The sequence below is a fragment of the Nestor notabilis genome, unplaced genomic scaffold (assembly GCF_000696875.1).
Source record: "Nestor notabilis isolate BGI_N333 unplaced genomic scaffold, ASM69687v1 scaffold18232, whole genome shotgun sequence".
NCBI classification, from domain to species: domain Eukaryota; kingdom Metazoa; phylum Chordata; class Aves; order Psittaciformes; family Psittacidae; genus Nestor; species Nestor notabilis.
In genome coordinates this window covers 1-18092 of record NW_009918071.1, presented here as the reverse complement: position 1 = coordinate 18092, position 18092 = coordinate 1, and the positions used below count along the sequence as shown (strand labels likewise).

Here is an 18092-nt window from a genome sequence, read left to right as displayed (position 1 = left end):
GTGGGCGGGGGTGGTGTTGTACACTGATTGCAGTCCCAAGGCTGTTTGTTACCCATTTTGCAACTTCTGTAAGAGGTGAATTGGGCACAGTTTCCTTTACATCACAACTATTGCTGTTTAAGACCATGGCCATCCTGTACAGGTTATGTGGAAAAAGATAGCATGATAGCACACATAAGCTTGTGTACGCTCAAAGGAGCTTATTTAGAGTAGCATGAATAGCGTTCCAACAGCAAATGTTTCTGTTATTTGTCTGTACATACTTTAGCTAATGAAAAGTGTAGTGGAGAATCCCGGATTCTGCTCTAGAAGAGCGTAGGTTTGAGCAGTTAGATCCTTCTGCCATCCTCCTCCTGGCCTGTTTGCTCATCCCCTCCCTATTCTCTGCTGATGGTCTTTGGACCATTTCCCCCACTCAAATGCTCCATATTCAATCTCAGTTTCTTCACTGTATACAGCTGCCGCAAAAGCAGACCTATTTGTCTTTGGACTGATGTACTTTTTACTCCAAACTGTTTTGATAGTTCTCAGTTTTGATGCCAGACCTTGCTAAACAGTCAGAAGAAAGCTGTGGGGAAAGCCTGCTTATCTGTGTTCTCTTCATCACTGGAGTCTTTGAGGAAGCTCCTTCCTCTTCCCCCTCAAAACTTGGAACAAAAGTGAGTATATTTTAGCAGTAAATTCAGGTCCTGGTGCAGAGGCAGTTCTCCCTTGTGGTAGGTAGAGGGCAGGGCTTGACTGGTTGGGCTGGGGGGCACTTGAATAGGCTTTCATCTACTGGTTCCTCAGCCTTGGCCTTTTCCTGCTGCTGGCCCAAGGCAGGGCTGGCCGAATGAAGGGGAAAATGAAGGAAGTGAGAAGACTGCCAGGCTGTAACTCACTCAATAGCAAACTGCTTAAGTACAGAGCAGGAGGAGGTCTGCCTGTCTGACACAACAGGCAGCATGAAGTTGGTGGTAGTTGATTGGTATTGAAATTAAATCCAGCCAGGATGCCTATGTGATGGTAAAAGGCTGTTTTTTCCACCTTATTACTTTCTCCAGGATGAGATCCAGGGTGAGACAGGCAAACCTGTCATGTGTGTTACCAGCTCATCCAACTTCAGATATCCAAGTCAACAGCGTGTCCACAATCCTCCCTCGTGCTGTGTGGCCTTGGGATTTGCTGGAGAGGAGGCACTGGAAATGTTGTTCCTTGGAAATACAAATAGCATGCTGAAGAGGAGAGGTGAATTCCATTGCAGTAAACTATAATACTTGGGGTAGGGCAGTACATTTAAAATGTGGGGGGAAAAATATTTTCCCCATTTCTTGTTCTTCTGGAGTATTTTCTGGATTCTTTTAACAAGCAGAGCTTTATGCTGCATGAGTCTAGGAGTGTCACTGCGCTTAGAAATAGCAGCCTCATGTAACAGGGATATTAGTGTGGCAACCCAGCAAACAGGAGCTCCTTGTGTTGTAACCTCCTGTGATGTTAGTGGGATTGAGTAAATGATGGCTGAAGCTCTTGTAATACCTGTGAAAGGCATTGGCCTAGATTGAGGAAGTGTCATCATTGAATCTCTTCCATTTAGTTGAGTCACTTGAGTCATGTTGTGAGAGTTTCCACTTTGAATCTAGCAGACTAGCTGGTTTTAAGAATCCTATAAATGCAGAGGTGGGAGGAGTGGTTCATTTAAGAGTAGGAAAAATTGCAGATTTGTCATCTTGCTGCAGAAGACAGCACAGATTCCCCTAGAAGATCACTGCAGCCATTCTGTAACACTGAGCGGGATAGAATATTTCTTGCTCAATGTTCTGCATGCATTGTCAGTGGTGCTGTTCCAGCAGCTTTCTGGATTTATTGGTCTCTCCTTGCTCTAAGCATTGCTTAAAAGGATGAATATGTTGCACTTGTGTTTTGTTACAGTGAGGTAGTAGTAGCTTGGATTTGGTCTATTTGTAATATCCTCTTAGGTAGTTCATATAGTTGGGGGTTTTAACCTCTAAATGTACACACATGCTGACTGGTGACGGGCTGTGTAATGCAAGTACTGTACATATTAAATGAAACTTTTTAGGCTAGCAAAGTGCTTTTGGATTCCCAAATCAAAAAGCAAATTTGGTCCAAATTTGATGTATTTCCAGGCTTCAGAACACTTGATTAAGTAAACCAGAGCATGTCAAAGTGCAACAGAAAGACCTGACTGCTGTGAATGCTGTTAGTGTTGTCCTTGTGATATGCACCACTAAGCCATAGCTCCATTCTAAGCAATCATATTTTTCCTCTGTTTTACTACAGAGGTGTTGCTTCTCTGAGTATTTACCAGACCTGCCAGTCCCTTCCAGCTCCCGACTGGATAGGAATGTATTTAGTTCAGCTAACAATAATTAGCTAAAAGATGCTAATCTGTACACTGAATCCTCTAAATGAAGAAATTATTACTGTAAATATGCTAATGCATGGATTATGGGATGCTGTCGCTGTGGCTAGATATCTGCTAACATTTGAAGACCAGATATGGAAGTTTGGGACATTGTAGCACTGCTGAATGGTTTTCATACACATGGAAATCTTCAGTGATACAGATAAGATGAATCTGTTGTAAGAAGAAAGCTGGGTGCAGGCTCAACAGCAGTGCTCCGTCCTTGAACGTCCATAGGTTGAATAGAAGTGAAGGATATTGTTGTGGCAGCAGGTAAGCGTTCAGCTTCACCAGTAGAGAAGAAACTTCAAGTATCAGAAAGCTGTGAAGTTTGTAACCACTAATGTCAGGAAGAAACAAGTGGTTGTGATGTTTTATGACTTTCTTCTGAGGTGGGTGGAGGGATCTATACAGTGATCAGACCTGACATCCCAAGGTGTCAGCATTTATATCTGAGCTGTTTCTGAAAATGTGTTGAGGTCAAACAAACAGGCTGTGCTGCATGCCCAGGGGAATGCTTGAAGTAAGCAAGTCAAAAGCAGCTCCTCAGGCTTTGGAGGCAACTGAAAGCCTCAAGGATGTAATTGGTGATCTCGGAATCCTCTACTGAGTTTTATACAACACATTTCTTCCAAGGACATTGTGCAGAAGGAATTCTTCTGTGGTAAAAATATGAGAGTGCCATAGGCCACCAAGAAAAGGTAAGGTGGTTGAGGCTTTTTGTGAGTGTCCAGCAGGGTCCTCTAGAAGTTGGTGATGAGAGAATTTTAATTGCCTAGGTAGTCAATGTGTTACACAGAGGGGACTGTTCAGGAGGTGTGAGGTGTCCTGGAGACCATCCTGCAGATAAAAGACTGTGAGCAGGGGACAGTCTTATGGGGTGAATCCTAAGCAGTAGGAAGGAAGTGGCTGAGCATACACTGCTGAAGGGCACCTGGGTTATATGAGTGGTTTTCCATGTTGGGTACAAAGTCAACAGATCTCAGGAAAGATTCAGGCAGGGAGAGCTTCATGATAGGCTTTTCTCAGGAAAAGATATTGCAGAGATAAAAAAAAGTTCTTGAAATATATACATAAATAAATTAATTCAAGGGTTTGGGTTTTGGGGGAGGGTTGGTTTTCTGTTTTTGTTAGGAAAGGGTTTATAGAAAGCACTACTTTAAATGATACTGTTTGGGGATTTTTAAAGAATTGCAGTTTTCTTGTAGACCTTTGGCATAAGTATATAGAAGGCCAAAGCATAAAATGAGATTCAATGGGCAAGGAACACTTAAAAAAATCTAGAGTAACAGATGTATTTAGGAAGAGTTGATCTGATAATCCACAGAAAAAGACAGTTATCCGTAGGTTATGCTGAAAAGGTCACCTACCCTTGGTGCTATTGCAGGTAACTTAAGTGACCAAGGACCAGAGCCCCAGCCACCAGCACAGAAAGGGGAAAGAGGGAGGATGCTTAAGAAGGACAGGTTAATCCCATCCTGTCATCTACCTGCTTTGTCTGCAGTGTGGTTTCATCAGTGACCTTGGTAATTATTATTCAAGTTGCATCTGAGAAAGACTATGATTAAGGTGGAGGACAGAACTAGAACCTGAAGGTAGAATAGAACATCCATCAGAGAAAGGATAAATAAAAGCATGACAGTAGAATGTTCAGCTGGGTGAATAGAGAGCAACTCACTATGTGACTGTCCCAAGATAAAAGATCTGGGACTTATCATGAATTAAAATCTAAATGTATCAACAGTGCTGTCTTCTGGAGGGGGTGGGAAGGGAAAGACACTTCCAGTATGGAGTTTAAGCAACAGTGTATCCTGGAAGATCAATAAATAAATGAATCCTTCAGATCTCGTTAATGTTCCTAGAGCCCCAGCTGAAATACAGGATTCAGCTTTTGGACTCCGTGCTTTGGTAGATTTGTGCCAACTGGACTGTGCCCAGAAGGGAGCAACAGGAAAGTCTGTGAAATAAGATTTACAGAGAAGGCTTGAATAAACTGGAATTGTTTTGCCTGAAGAGAAGACTAAATGAAAGTATGTATTCTCAACCGCACTAAGGAAAGGGAATAAACTATTCTCCTATGCCCGTGACAAATAGGATAAACAGTAATGGGCTTACATTACATCAGAAAAGGTTGAGGTTGTCCACTGGGGGAAATTTTCTTGTAGTAAATATTGTGGAGTGCAGGAGTTGACGGCTTCAGAGTTTTTGTAGGACTCAGCATTACAGTTTTGAAGGGCAGATTAGACAAAGCTGACAGTAGGTAGAACTTGTAAGTAGTTGATCCTGATTTAGTACAGAGTACAGATGATTTCCAGGTCTGTAAAAATCAATTACCATTGCTAGAAAGTATTCAAACTCATCTAAAACCAGTGAAAGAAAACCTTTTTAAAGCTTGGATCATTTTAAACCTTCCACAAATACAAAAATAACCCCAAATCCTTAAGGTAAGTAACTTAAATGTGTGCACATGTATATTCACAAGGTGGAAGAAGCTCACTTTAGAGATAGATGTGGATTTTGTCTGACAAAGCTATGCTCTACAAGTCCTTGAACCCTTACAGCTTGGTGGGCTGAAATGGCTCTACACCTGGAGCCAGAAGTACAGAATCTCTGTAATATCCACTGTTTCTTCACCACCTAATAATACTAAAGTCGCTTTCAGATGGTTGGTTTTACCTTTTTATTTAATTTTGTAAGGCAAGAGAAGAGGTGGAAAGGAGAAAATGTGTTTTCTGTGTCTTAATTCTCTTCTATGCTTTTTTGAGCCCTGCTTCCCTTGCCAGCAGCCCCAGTCATCCTCATAGAGCTTTGTACTGGGATCGTCATGGCAAAAGTTAACTCAGAAGGGTGCTCCCTCTGTGGTATTTTGGTCACGCAATAGTAGGTATTATGGTGGCGTTGCTCTTTGCTCCATTTCCAGGAAGCTTCATGGGATGACTAAGCAGCTTCCTCTGGAGTGGTTTTATGTTATGGAGAAGAAAGTAGTTATAGTTCTGTCTTCATTCCAGTCTCTTCTAGCCAGGTCACTCCCTAAATCTCTGGCTTGTTCCTCCAATGGTCACAAATAAGTGCTTTGGGAAAAGAAAGAAGAGAGCAGGCACTTAAGCTTCCCAAAGTACTCTCTCAGCCTCAAAGTCCTTTTGCTATGGAGATTTTCTAAGGCAGATGTGGTCTCTTCATTCTTTAACTCCCACAGGAAGCTTCTCCCATGTACTGGCCCAGTCCTCTTTAGGCCCGTATAAGTTTCTTGCATCCATAACATCCTCTTGTTGGAGTTCCCAAGGCCCATTGCCTTCTGGTGGGCTTGATCCCTTTTCTACTGTCTTTGTATCACACCTCTCGCATTCCATTTGTGGGGAGTGATGATGAACAGTCCATCCCTGTCCCTACTACTTGGACACTTGTGACTAGAAATTTGCCAAATCCAGCACAATCATCTCCTCCAGTCCCACACTGACTCCAGACTTTTGTCAAACCTTTTCAAGCTTTTGTATTGTCTTTCTGAGGCCAAAGCTGCATGTGAACCAGCCATGGATTCTGGTACAATACACTGAACAGCAGATATCTATGTGGAGCACCATGGTGGAGTCTCTCTCTGTGTCCCCCCTTTACTTAATGTAAAGCAGGTAGGGGAGTGGCATGTGGCCTTCCAAATCCTTTGCAGTGTGGTAGTTGTAATTTAAGGAACAGGCTGGTTACCTTGAGATCCTTCTGTTGGTGCTCTGACGTGGCAGCAGATGCTCCTCAGTCCAACTGACTGGCACTTTGTAATTAAGACAACTCAGCATGACAAGAAAATGTTACTGCCTTTGAGTTGAAGCATCTCTTATTACCTAGAAGACACTTTTCAGAAGGTGCTCCTGGACTGTGCTGCTCACTCACTTGCTGTCTTGGGATGTTCCTGTCTCAACCTTTAGAATAGGTCAAGAAATGCCAAGCCAGGCTGGTCTACTCTCCTATTATTTTTGCACCCCATGGCTCTCCAGTGTGTTGACAAGTGCTGGGGAATGTTTCTCTCAGCAGGATGGGAATTTGAACTCATGTGATTTCAGATACCGGTGTGAGTGTCTCTAATGGACATGCTGGCCCAATTTAAAAATTCTTATTAATTGAAGGTTTAGTGGTTCTTTATTGTTAGCATCTCAGTTAATGAGTTGTCATTTTATTTTTCAGCTATGGCAGCCATTCGAAAAAAGCTGGTTATAGTGGGAGATGGTGCCTGTGGGAAGACCTGTCTGCTGATTGTGTTTAGCAAAGACCAGTTCCCTGAAGTGTATGTTCCCACCGTCTTTGAAAATTACGTAGCAGATATCGAAGTGGATGGAAAGCAGGTATGTGCACACTGCTATGACAGCCAGAATGAGCTTGCCTTTACTCAGGATAGGATGCGTATCTCCACTTCTGTAATAAGTGGTTAATGCAAATGTTTTGTGCTTATGTTGTAGGTATATTTTTAAATATTAAGCATGTTCCTGTGGAAAACCATACTGGCCTTGCTAGAACCTGCTCATATCCAGTGTCTGCTTAACAACCTATTTCTAACCTTATACAAGTTGAGAATCTAAAAAACATACAGTTTTAAATGTTGCAGTAGGTGGGAGGGGATGGAGCATTCAAAGACATGTCTACGTGCTGAGGACAGAGCTGCCAGCCTTTGGAGCTGCATGGTGGAGTCCCTGTTTTGGTAGGGACCTGGTATTGTGATTAACAAGACTAGCTCCTGGAGAGAGTCTATTTTCATACCCACTCCTGGCAACATGCCGGATCCTCTTCAGAACAGATGACTGACAGGCTTCAAAGGGATTTGATTTTTGTAGTGTACATCAGCATCATCTATCCTACTCATCTGAAGGAATGCAATTTTTAGCAGCCAAGCATGCCCACGGCTCACTGAGCTTTGTTTTCAGTTGGTACTTCTGTAAATTAACCATTAAAATACTTCATTTTAGTTTTAAATATTTTGAAAATCAGTTTTCAATATGTGTGGCCTTTTGAGTCCTTTTGTTTCCCAAACAAGTAAACATGCCAGGCACCTGCTCTGAGAGGTATCTTTCAGAAGGCTGCTCTCTGAACACAGGGTTGATTGCCTTCTGCATTTATGTCACACAAGGGAGTTCGTGGTGTGTAAAAACGTCACTTGCCAGGATACTCCAGCAGCATGCAAAGCACAAACTTTGCATCTCGAAAGCTCAACTATTTTCAAATCTTTTTAAGCAGCCATGGCATGTGTCTGGCTTGTCACTGCAGCCACAGTGAGCTGACCTCAGTGCTATGGGTTCTCATGTTGAGTACGTGGCAGGTTCTGATTCTTACAGTGCCGAGCTCCCCTGTTTCGCCCCTTCCTGGGACATGCACCTTTGCTCTGAGCTTAGGTGCAGTCAGAACATCATCACTCATTCTAGTTCAGAAGCAGTGACACTGAAACTGCTCAGTTTTGATCCCCATGTGAGCAAAACTTCTTTGAACTAGTTTTGGGCTTATGTTAAAATTGATTTCCTGATGTTACAGGCATGGATTAGTTGTGGGTTTAGTCATGATAGTTCATGCCAGTTGAGTCTAAAAAGTGCTTTTATCTCCTGTGATATGAATGGGTGAAATAAAATTTACTTTGAGACTAGTATTAGAACGTGTTTTCCCCCCTAGTGACAGCTTCTGCAGTTTCTGTATTGTATCTCAGGCTCTACGATCTAGTGTTTAAAATATGTACAATATCCATTTCTCTCTCTTATCACCTACTCAAACTTCCTTATTCCCTTCTGCCTGAATCTCTGCATCTCTGCATGGGTGATCAGGGAATCATGGCCTATCAGCTGTACGCAGCTGGTATCTAAACACAACTTGCATGAGCAGCTTGAGCAGAGCGTTTTCTGTGGTGGAAATGTCAGCTGATTTTTCTGTAATTAGAAGATATATTTTATTCAAGCACTTTGTCTTCTGAAAACTTGATTACAGAAGTTTGTAGGAGAGCAGTGCTTAAGACTCTACTGTTTAGCAGCCACTTAAACTCTCTTTTCTTAGAAAAGCATCACCAGAAACATTGAGAAGCCATGTGAAGACAAAATGGTGATGGTACAAGATGTGGGGGTTTAGGTAGAGCAAAGGAGCTGATTCCAATGTCACATGAGGGAACCCTCAACAGACATCTCTGTAAAAAATATGAACGTTTGCTTCAAAATTCAGGTTTGCAAATCCAGAGGTGACTCTGAGAGGAGTATTTCTGACTGAAATACAGAATAATTGTTTTGTATATGCATGTAACTAAGGCTTTGTTTTTCAAATTTAACCACAGTTATATTATACATCCAAGCTCACATTCGGGTTCCAGTTCTGTCTTTATCAGAGCTGCTGTGAACTTTTTTGCTGGAATTTTTGTATGTGAGAGTTTAAACAAGAAGCAGCCCACTCTGTGGCAAAGGCAGACACATCAGAGAACCTCAAGCAACAGTATACCTGAAGAGCCTGATGATAGTTTTTATAATTTCTTAAACAGTGGTTATTCCTTCTACAGTTTTAAACAATCCTACAGGGGTGTTTTGCCCTAGCTCCACCGTAAGCAGAAATACTGAGAACATCAGCTATTTTATTCAGCACATGAAGCTTTACACACAAATCAGGTTTATTTCAAAGCAGATAGCAAGAGTAAATTTCTGCTGTGGTGGAGTTCTAATGGTTTTGTGCACAAATAAGTACAATCTTGACATTTCTTAGTACAGGTTCCAGCTGTAAACCAATTGAAAATGTGCACAATCCTAAAAAGTGTATACTTAAGAGAGTCCAGTTTCACTGAAAACTGGTATTTCTGGAATGCTTTATCAGAGAGATTTCCAGCCGTTCAGAGCAGATTCCCTTAGATTCTTCTGTCTTGTTTTTTTTGCTAGTGGCTTTTGTGTCCTTTCAGAGAATGGCCACTGGTCATGGATATAATGAAAAGTCTCATAAGCTGCAATAAATTGATTTCTGGACTTATGGAATGTAAAATTTCTAATAGTTCCTCTGTCAAAGCAGTTTGTCTTGCAGTTTCCTCCTTTCAAGTGGCATTGACTGAAATATTTTATCCATTTCTCTTTGCTTTCTGGCTTCTGAATCAAAACTTCCCTGATCTGACTAACTGCCTTATCTTCCTTCTGCAGGTTGAGTTGGCTTTGTGGGATACAGCAGGACAAGAAGACTATGATCGACTTAGACCGCTTTCTTATCCAGATACTGATGTTATACTTATGTGTTTTTCAATTGATAGTCCTGATAGTTTAGGTAAGTAGAGCATGAACTGAATCAGAGCCACTTCTCTGCGTTGCTGTATTCCCCTTGGAAATTGTCCTGTAAAATGTATTTTCATGTCTGTAATGCTTGAGAGCTCTTCTAGTTTCAGAATGTTATACTAGTTTGAACATACAGTTTTCAGACATTAAGATCTTAAAGGAACCTGTATTCTTCAAAAATGCTGAGTGGCATTTTGACAGCCTCAGCAGCACACTGTTTACCCAGGGCTGTGCTGTGTCATTTGAGCAACACGTAGCAGGAAGGCAGCTCCCTGGCCTAGATCAGCAGCCCCAACTCAGCAATGTGGTTTGGTGGGCCAAGGCAGGGTGCTGGTGTGCTCATCCTATGGCAGGTGCTGCCTGGGTGACCCCAAGGAAACAGGAAGGCTGTAGTTGCACTCTCCTGTCTGAGAACCCTGCAAGTACATCGGATTCATCGGATGTCCACTGAGTGGCATGGCCCTCACAAGTTTTAGTTTATTTTATGTTTTTTCTGTTTGGGGTTTTTTTTTAAGTTCTCCTTGGAATTGCAGATTCTTATACACTCAAGACCACACTATATCCATGGAAATAGAGCAACTTTCTATGTATATGGGAAGCTAGCTTTGTGTTTTCATCCCTTTCCACTCTCCCCACCATTTATTCCAGAGAGATTGAAACACTCTGAGTTACTGGTCCCAAATAACCTGGGGGTTTTTGCTCTCTCCTTGGTGAGTTAAAAACATGGGCTTATAAGTACACTGGAGGGGCTTCTCTCACTTGTGGAAATTAGCAGTGGCTGGAGATCTGTACTCTCCTAGTCAGCTTTACAGTGACTGACCTGCGCTTGTCATGGAGAAAAGAGAAGAGTTGCCTGATTTAAGATTTCTGAGCTCAAAACACGTGTTTCAAAAACCCGTGTATTAGATGATCTTTTCTGAAGACCGGAATCTTCACTGATTGATTTATAAATCTGATGTGTAGATATCAATGTATTTGATCTTATAAAGACTTTCTGAAGAGGGTAAGGAGCAGGAGATAGAGATACTCTCTAAGACTCAATGTCTCTGGAACTTTGATTTCTGTCCCTTTAAAATGGTGATTACTACATCCATCCAGGATACCCTCCTAAACAAATACACCATGTAGCACTTTCTTAAAAAAATTCTGTAAAAATTCCCTTATCTACTTCTTGACAGTGAGAGGTTTCTTACGAGAACGCAGCTACTGTTAAGGTAGACCTTTAGGCACATGGATTCTGTGTGTGTATATGACCAGCTGTACTTTGACAAGAAGATTCTGTACAGTGATTGACTTGTACTGATCTATCTTATGGATGAACCCTTTGTCCCATAGTTGTCTTAGGAAGAAATGAGACAAAAAGGATCCAGGAAGCACAGAAATGTCGTTTGTGGAAGGATTAGTCTTGCATGCAGCTACCACAGTGGCTGAAAAATACCATTCCTGCAGCAATTCACAGAGAGTTTGACTAAATGTGCAAACACAGTATTCCTTAAGATGTTACAGTGGTATTACAGCCTGATTGGGGTAGGGTTTGATAGCTGCTCTTTCTCGTTCCTTGCCTCTGAAGTGCAGCAGCAGTTGAACAGGCAGTTGGGTGTGAAATAGTCTGTATAGAAAAACCATTGCTGGCTTGGTATCTGGAAATCCTTCTCTCTCTCTTCACCACCTGATCATGTGTTTAGAAACATCTTTCACAGTCTTTGTCTGCCTCCAGAACAACTGGAGGTTCAGTTGGCAGCAGTGCTATGGTCCTGCCTGGGGTGGCTGTGAGCAGCCACGCACAAGGTGTGAGCTGTGCTCATTTCCACTGCATGTGCTGCTCCCCTGGCTACTGGAGAGCATACTGACTGACTGCCCTGGGAACAAGACGGGTCACTGGAGGCAGGGAGAGGGGGTTGATTAAGCCAAGTCTGATCTTGGGTGTTTTTTTCATCTCTTTCCTGACTTCCTGCTTGTGTCCCTGGGGGCAGTGGAGGGAGCAGTGACATGCCAGATGTGCTGCATCTAGAGGCAGGCACCCCCTGAGCATTCCAGGTGCAGCTGCAGAACCGTTCTTGTGGCTGTAGACAAAAACTGGCTTCAAAATGCTTGTCTTGGGAGTTCTTTTAAGCAAGAAAACAATGCCATAATAGTTAATGTCTCTTCAAAAGCTGAATGGAATTCCATGAAGATAAAAAGGGGTTATGTATCCTGCAGGTACATCCACCAGGGAATCTCAAATGTCTGAGAGCTTCTGAAAGCAAAGCTGAATGTTTTGGACTGTGCAGCACTTCTGCTACAGAGAAATTATGAAGGTTTTGCTTTCAGAAGCCCTCCAGTCTTCCATTTGCAGCTCCATTTTAAAACACGTCATGCAGGGAAGTTCTGTCAGGAGGAAGAAGTTTCTTGTATGTAAGCAAATTACATTTGCTGCAGATAGAGAGAAGTGGCAAATCTGCAAGTGACTTTACACAGTCTTTGTTTCTGTGCATCTGATCAGTGTAGAGAACATTTCTGCTACAGTTAATGGGAGAGTTTGGAGTGATTGTTTGATGTTGATTTATAAAAGGAAGAAGCAATGTAAAAACCGACTCTTCAGGGTTGTGACCATCTTTAGCTCCTGGAGATAAATGTTTCTCTTGAAGCAAAATATTCCATAACTTTCTACTTCAGGATTCTGCATGCTATTCTTTAAAGTACCTTATGCTAACCCTTGTCAAGTAGCTACTGAGAGATGTAGAGAAGCCAAGAGGTTAGGTGTCCTTCAGCCTTCACGTTACCATAGATAGACAGGCTTGTCTTTTTTGGTGATACCAGAACAGTTCTATTTGCTTCCCAAATTAAGAGTAAAGGGCATCAGTGTGGATTATCAAGCTAAAACCACTCAGTCATAAATACAATAAAACTCTTCCCCAGAAGTAGGGGTTAGTGCATCATACTTCTGTTTGGTTGGGAAAGGTTTTTTTTGTTGTTTTTTGGGGTTTTTTTTCACCTTTATTTTTTATTTTTTTTTTTTTAAGAAAACATCCCGGAGAAGTGGACCCCAGAGGTGAAGCATTTCTGCCCCAACGTGCCTATCATCTTGGTAGGAAACAAGAAGGACCTGAGGAATGACGAGCACACAAGACGAGAGCTGGCCAAAATGAAGCAGGCAAGTTCTTTTCCTTGCAATAAATGAAGGAAGTGTGTAGTGGTTGTGCCAGAGCATTAAATAGGCCTCCGTGGCTGGCTGCCAGCTTCCAGTGGGCTGCATAATGAACACTTTTACCATGACAGAAAACAGAAAGTAGATATTGCCTTTAATTGAGTGTTTCTTTTTTCATATTTGGAGATAAAACTTTTAGAAAAAAGGCATTCTAACCAATGCAAATGGCTATATTGGGTTACTGACAGTCAGCTGCTGTCCATGCTGCAGACCTGCATCACTGAGGTAGAAAGGAATTAATTAGGAGACATCAACACACCAAGTGTGTAAAGAACTCTCCTATGTAAAGAACTACTCGAGATGTTCATTATTTCGTATGTTCAGGATGTGAAAGGGAATGATTTTATTGGTAGGTGTTCTGTGGTGATAACCACAGCTGCTGTAGCTCATTCCTGAACCCATCACTAGGTTTCATTTTCATATTGAGTCTGAAGCCCTCAGACCAGGTTTGGGATTGCATATATTCTGCCCTGTCCTGGAATATTTGCTCCTGTTGCATGCTTGCTTTTATACAAAGACTGAGGCATTAATTTGGGAATTTGTTCATAGGCTTTTGTGACAGTTGTGACAGAATTGCGTGTTTCCTCAGAAATAAGCAATTGTTTGCTCCAGTTTCAAAGAGCCTTGCAGCCTTCAAGCTCAGAGGTGTTAGAACACTGGTGGTGTCCTCAGGCACTGGGTGCAGTACACAAACACACACCCATCTGTGTAATCCAGGCTGAGGTGCACATTGCATCTTGAGAAAATAAGCAGATTTTATTATAAATCTGCTTTTATTATTTGAAGGATCCCTGTCAGGGGAGTGATTAATTACTAACTAACCAATTAATTATATACATTTAATCCAGAAATGCCATTGTAGGGAATCTGGGTGGGAAAGGGAAGACCGGTGCGTGCTGACGTGGTTTTGGCTTGTTCTCACCCACTGCTTTTGTGCTGTTACAGGAGCCTGTCAAACCAGAAGAAGGAAGAGATATGGCAAACCGCATTGGTGCTTTTGGGTATATGGAGTGTTCGGCAAAGACCAAAGACGGTGTGAGGGAGGTTTTTGAAATGGCCACTAGAGCTGCTTTGCAAGCCCGGCGTGGCAAGAAAAAGTCCGGGTGCCTTCTCTTATAAAGTGTGGCCAGAGGAAGATGGCCAAAGCAGCACCCTGCACTTGAGTAATTTTGAAGTGCTGTTTATTAATCTTAGTGTATGATTACTGGCCTTTTTCATTATCTATAATTTACTTAAGAGATTTAAAAATCGAGTCATCTTGCTACCAGTATTTAGAAGCCAACCATGATTTTTATAACAATCTGCATCAAATTCATCTGTGCACCCAAGGTTAACCTCAACATTCCTCTAACAAACCTTTTCTGCACTCACAGGATATGCCAGGCGCTAATTGAAGACAATTCTCTCTCTCCTTTCTTCTCTCTAGAAAGAGAAAAAGCTGTCAACACAGAGGATTGGTCTGTAACTACTTTATAACTAATGTCCTATGCTAATTGAGTACAACAGTTACATGGCTGTTTGTGGAATCAAGTGTAGCTTCAGTGCTATCACATTTAGGAAGATCTGGTTTTCATGGCTCAGTGGTGTAAAACATTAGTTTGAAAATGTGATCACTCTGAAATGACCAAGTCCCATTCAGCTAAGGAAAAGTGAGGGTTCTGTGGTTTCATGTTAGTTACTTTTTAGATACTGTGTAATTAGTGCCAGTTTAAATGTATGTTACCAAAAATAAATCTATTTACCCCAGCTTAGATGTAGTATTTTTTGTATAATTGGATTTCCTAATACTGTTACTTGTAACCTCTGCGTTAAGGTGATATGGGTTTTTTAAGAAACTGTATTTGAAAATAAAGTCCGATGGAAAGCAGCTGATCCTCTTCCCCTGTTCATTTATAAGAGTCTGACCCATGTGAATGGTTTGAGTGGTCTGCACACCCAGGAGGAGTTTTTTCCATGACGTGCCGTAGGGATGAGAAAAGACAGCCTGCTCACACTCAAAGCTTCTGAACTGTTCAGTTGCCTTAAGTTCATTGCTGGACCCAGTTTCAAAACTAAAAAAAGAAACAAGTGAAACTTTTTGTGTAAGTTTGGTTACCATGTAGTGATCGGACTCCTAACCTGTGAACTTCTTGCTGTTCTGCAGCCAACTAAACTCTTTCTGTATTTTCATTTTTCCAACAACTAATAGAATAAAGGCAGTTTTCTAAGCTCCCTGTATCCTGGTGTCTGTATTCCTCACTCTGGGTTTCTGGCCCAGCATCTGACATCCTGAAGCAGAAATACCATTTTTGATACAGCTGTGATAGGATTCCCTTAGCCATTACAAGTGCTTTAATATTTATTTCCCAGCAAGTGATGCCCACCTGTTGCTCACAGCTGCTCCCAAATGCAGGAGCAGAGCAGAGGTGGAATCCCTTGCCCTGCCTGGCATCTGCAGTGAGTGGCAAAGCTTCCCAGGAGCTGCTTTTGATACTCAAACCAAACCAGAGCACAGTGGTTGAGTTGCATTTGTCTGTATGGAACATGGGAGTAGTCAAGCAGGAGGAGGGTGTGTAGGGGGGGAGCTGCAGAAGCAGGCAGTGGTAGGCAGCATGCTGGTCTGTGCTGTCATATACCCCATGTGCTGCACCGGAGCATGTGTGAGGTGCTGTGCTTGGCAGCACATTTGCCACGCTGCTTTCATGAGGGACACCTTCAAGTGCTGCAGCAAAGGATGGGCTTGAGGTACTGGCCTGTGTGCTGGAGAGCAGATCATGCTGCTCCTGGGCGAGAAGGGTAGGGAGCAGCAGCATGCTCCTCCATGCTTGCACTGGTATTTACAGCAGCTGCTGCTGACCTGAGAGCCTCGGCCCACGGGGCCGAGCTGGAAGGAGTCCAGTTGCTCATGACAATCCATGTAAGTGAGGACCTTGCCGCGTCCAATTAATGGCCTCAAAATGCCAGTGTCACTCTTTAGGGTTTTTTTGGGGTTTTTTTTTGGTGGGGATTTCTTCGACGGTGTTCCCAATTCCTATTCCTGCAACAAGGAAGAAGCAGCTCCAGCCATGGGAATGCCCTGTACCTCTGGTCCTTGTCCTCCCTTTGCAGCCACAGACACCAGTGATGCATCTGGCCAGCCTGGCGGTGGCACCCACCCACTCCTTCCTCTCCTGAGTGCATTTTCCACCGGTGCCGGGTGGTGGGGTTGAGCAGAGCAGGAAGTTCCCAGCTGGGGGCTGCCCAGGAGGATTTCACCCTGTGCCCTGTTAGTCGCTGCTCTGCAGTTCCCTTTTCTTGTGGGATGCTGCAATTGAGCAAAACTGGGGTTTTTCAGTCTTGCAGAGCTGCAGGGTTGCAGTTCTCCCTAGTCACAGAGCAGCTCTTCCAGCTGCTCTTCCAGGGTTCTGAGTAAGGTCTGTGTGTTCCTCAGACCCAGCTCATGGGATGTGTCTGCTGATACGCTTCCAAGTGATCAATTTGTTGCCTCAGTTTTAACCTAAACTCTTGTTACCCTAGAGCATCACCTCCCCATCTTCATGTTGTCTACTTGATGGTGTTGGGTGTCCAGCCCTGGCCAGCCTTTCTCTGAGTTCAGACGTGTTAATTCAGTCTCTCTCACTTATGACCAGAAGCTCTGGCCCTCTTTGTCCCTCCCACCACTGGCACCAGAGTGGGAGCCTGCTTAGGAGCAGGTTATGAAGTTACCAGTCCTCTGCCTTCAAGGGCTGGTGGCCTGGCTCCTTTTGGTTTCCTGTCACGTCTGTCACCTCTGGGAGCCACTTGCATTCTGATGGAACTGAGCTGAACTCAGATGACCAGACCTGAGAAATAGGAGTTCAGTGCTCCTGGAGAGTTGGCCCAGCCAGGCAAGAAGCTGTGAGAAGGGCAAGGGAAAAGCTGGGAGCCAAAAGCCAGTCCTTGGCCAGGGGTGGGGAGAAGATGCAAGAGGAGGCCAGAAGGTATGTTTTTGTGGCCTTAGCAATTACTGCTGTTGCTGTTAAACAGTGATCTTCTGGCCTCCTAGACAGATTCCACTTGTCACACACCTCAAAAGGGGTCCCTTGAGGCCACCTAGTCCCTTGGGAGCTCCTGGCACTCCTGGATCCAAGTCCAGCTGGCTCAGCAGAACATGTCCAGGCGCAGGGTGTAGCTCCAAGCCAACAAGGAAGTTCAGCTCACTTGCTTTCCTTAGACCTGGCTCACAAAGGAAGGGAAAGCCCTAACTTGTGCTTGTCTGAAACAGGCAGAGCCGCAGAATTAAATCCCTTCTCCAGAGGGAAGCCTCAGGCCCAGCCCGAGGACTGACAGTGCTGGTCCGTGCAAGTGCCAGAAGTGGCAGCATGGTGATGCCTCTGGGGCACTGCCCTAGAGGTCACCCCAAAGACAAATTCCTCTTCTTCTAGCCACTGTGGCTCACTGTGCCCAGGGGGCAGGTGAGGAGGCTGGTTGTACTGTAAGCATCAGGCTACTGGGCAGCAAACACGGGTCACGCGCCTCTGCTCCTCTTGACAGCCGTTTCCCAGCTGCTCCGATCTCTCAGGACACTTGTCACGGCTCCTGCTATCAGTGCTGCAACACACTACAGAAACTGCAGATCCACAAAGGTGCAAGATAATTGGTCCCCAAAACTCACTGCAGACAGGAACTATTCAGTTCCAGTTGCAGGGGCAGGTTTTGCCCAAAACAAAACCCGCGGGATCCTGCAGTGTCCTGGGAATCCAGACCAGAGACACAGCATTATGTAGTGGCCTGTTAGTGGCAGTTGGCATTATTTCAATGAGTTCCCACTACCAAGCATGGAAAAGAACAGCCAGCAGCAGAGGGGCCGGGAGCACACCCCCTGGGGCCCAGGCGGCCTTGGCTGGAGGCCAGGGCTGATAAGCACTCACTGACCTTGGGACTGTTGTGCATGGAGCTCACTCGGCACAAACACTAGCAGGACACTCCTTGTCCCTGTGGGAGCTGTGCTGAAGCCCCTGGTCCACGCTGCCCCACAGACCCTGCTGGTGCCACCATGGATGTCAGTCTGAGGCCTGCCTCTTCCCGGTCGGCTGTGGAGCAGGATGGTGTGTTGGCACAAAGCCCCATGGAGGAGTAGCTGGGCCATGTGTCCTGTGTGGGTACTCCAACAGTCTGCACCATTCACTTGGGGCTGCCGGGAACCACCCACCCGAGGAAAAAAGCATTTTCTACTGTGGGATTTAAAATTCCCTAAACCAGCCTAAATCAGTACAGCAAGAAATAGAAAAGCCAGGGATGGGGG

The 18092-nt window shown here is 43.9% G+C and overlaps 1 protein-coding gene across 1 annotated transcript in view; it reads left to right on the top strand.

The window, feature by feature from the left end:
- Window positions 1-15067, top strand: part of RHOA (ras homolog family member A) — an 18671-nt gene extending 3604 nt beyond the window's left edge. Inside the window, exons 2-5 of the mRNA XM_010009532.1 lie at window positions 6578-6735; window positions 9535-9655; window positions 12666-12796; window positions 13796-15067. Of these exons, the coding sequence (XP_010007834.1) occupies window positions 6580-6735; window positions 9535-9655; window positions 12666-12796; window positions 13796-13969 (582 nt within the window). The 5' untranslated portion in view covers window positions 6578-6579 and the 3' untranslated portion in view covers window positions 13970-15067. The remainder of the gene's footprint in view (window positions 1-6577; window positions 6736-9534; window positions 9656-12665; window positions 12797-13795) is intronic.
- The last annotated feature ends 3025 nt before the right edge of the window (window positions 15068-18092 follow it).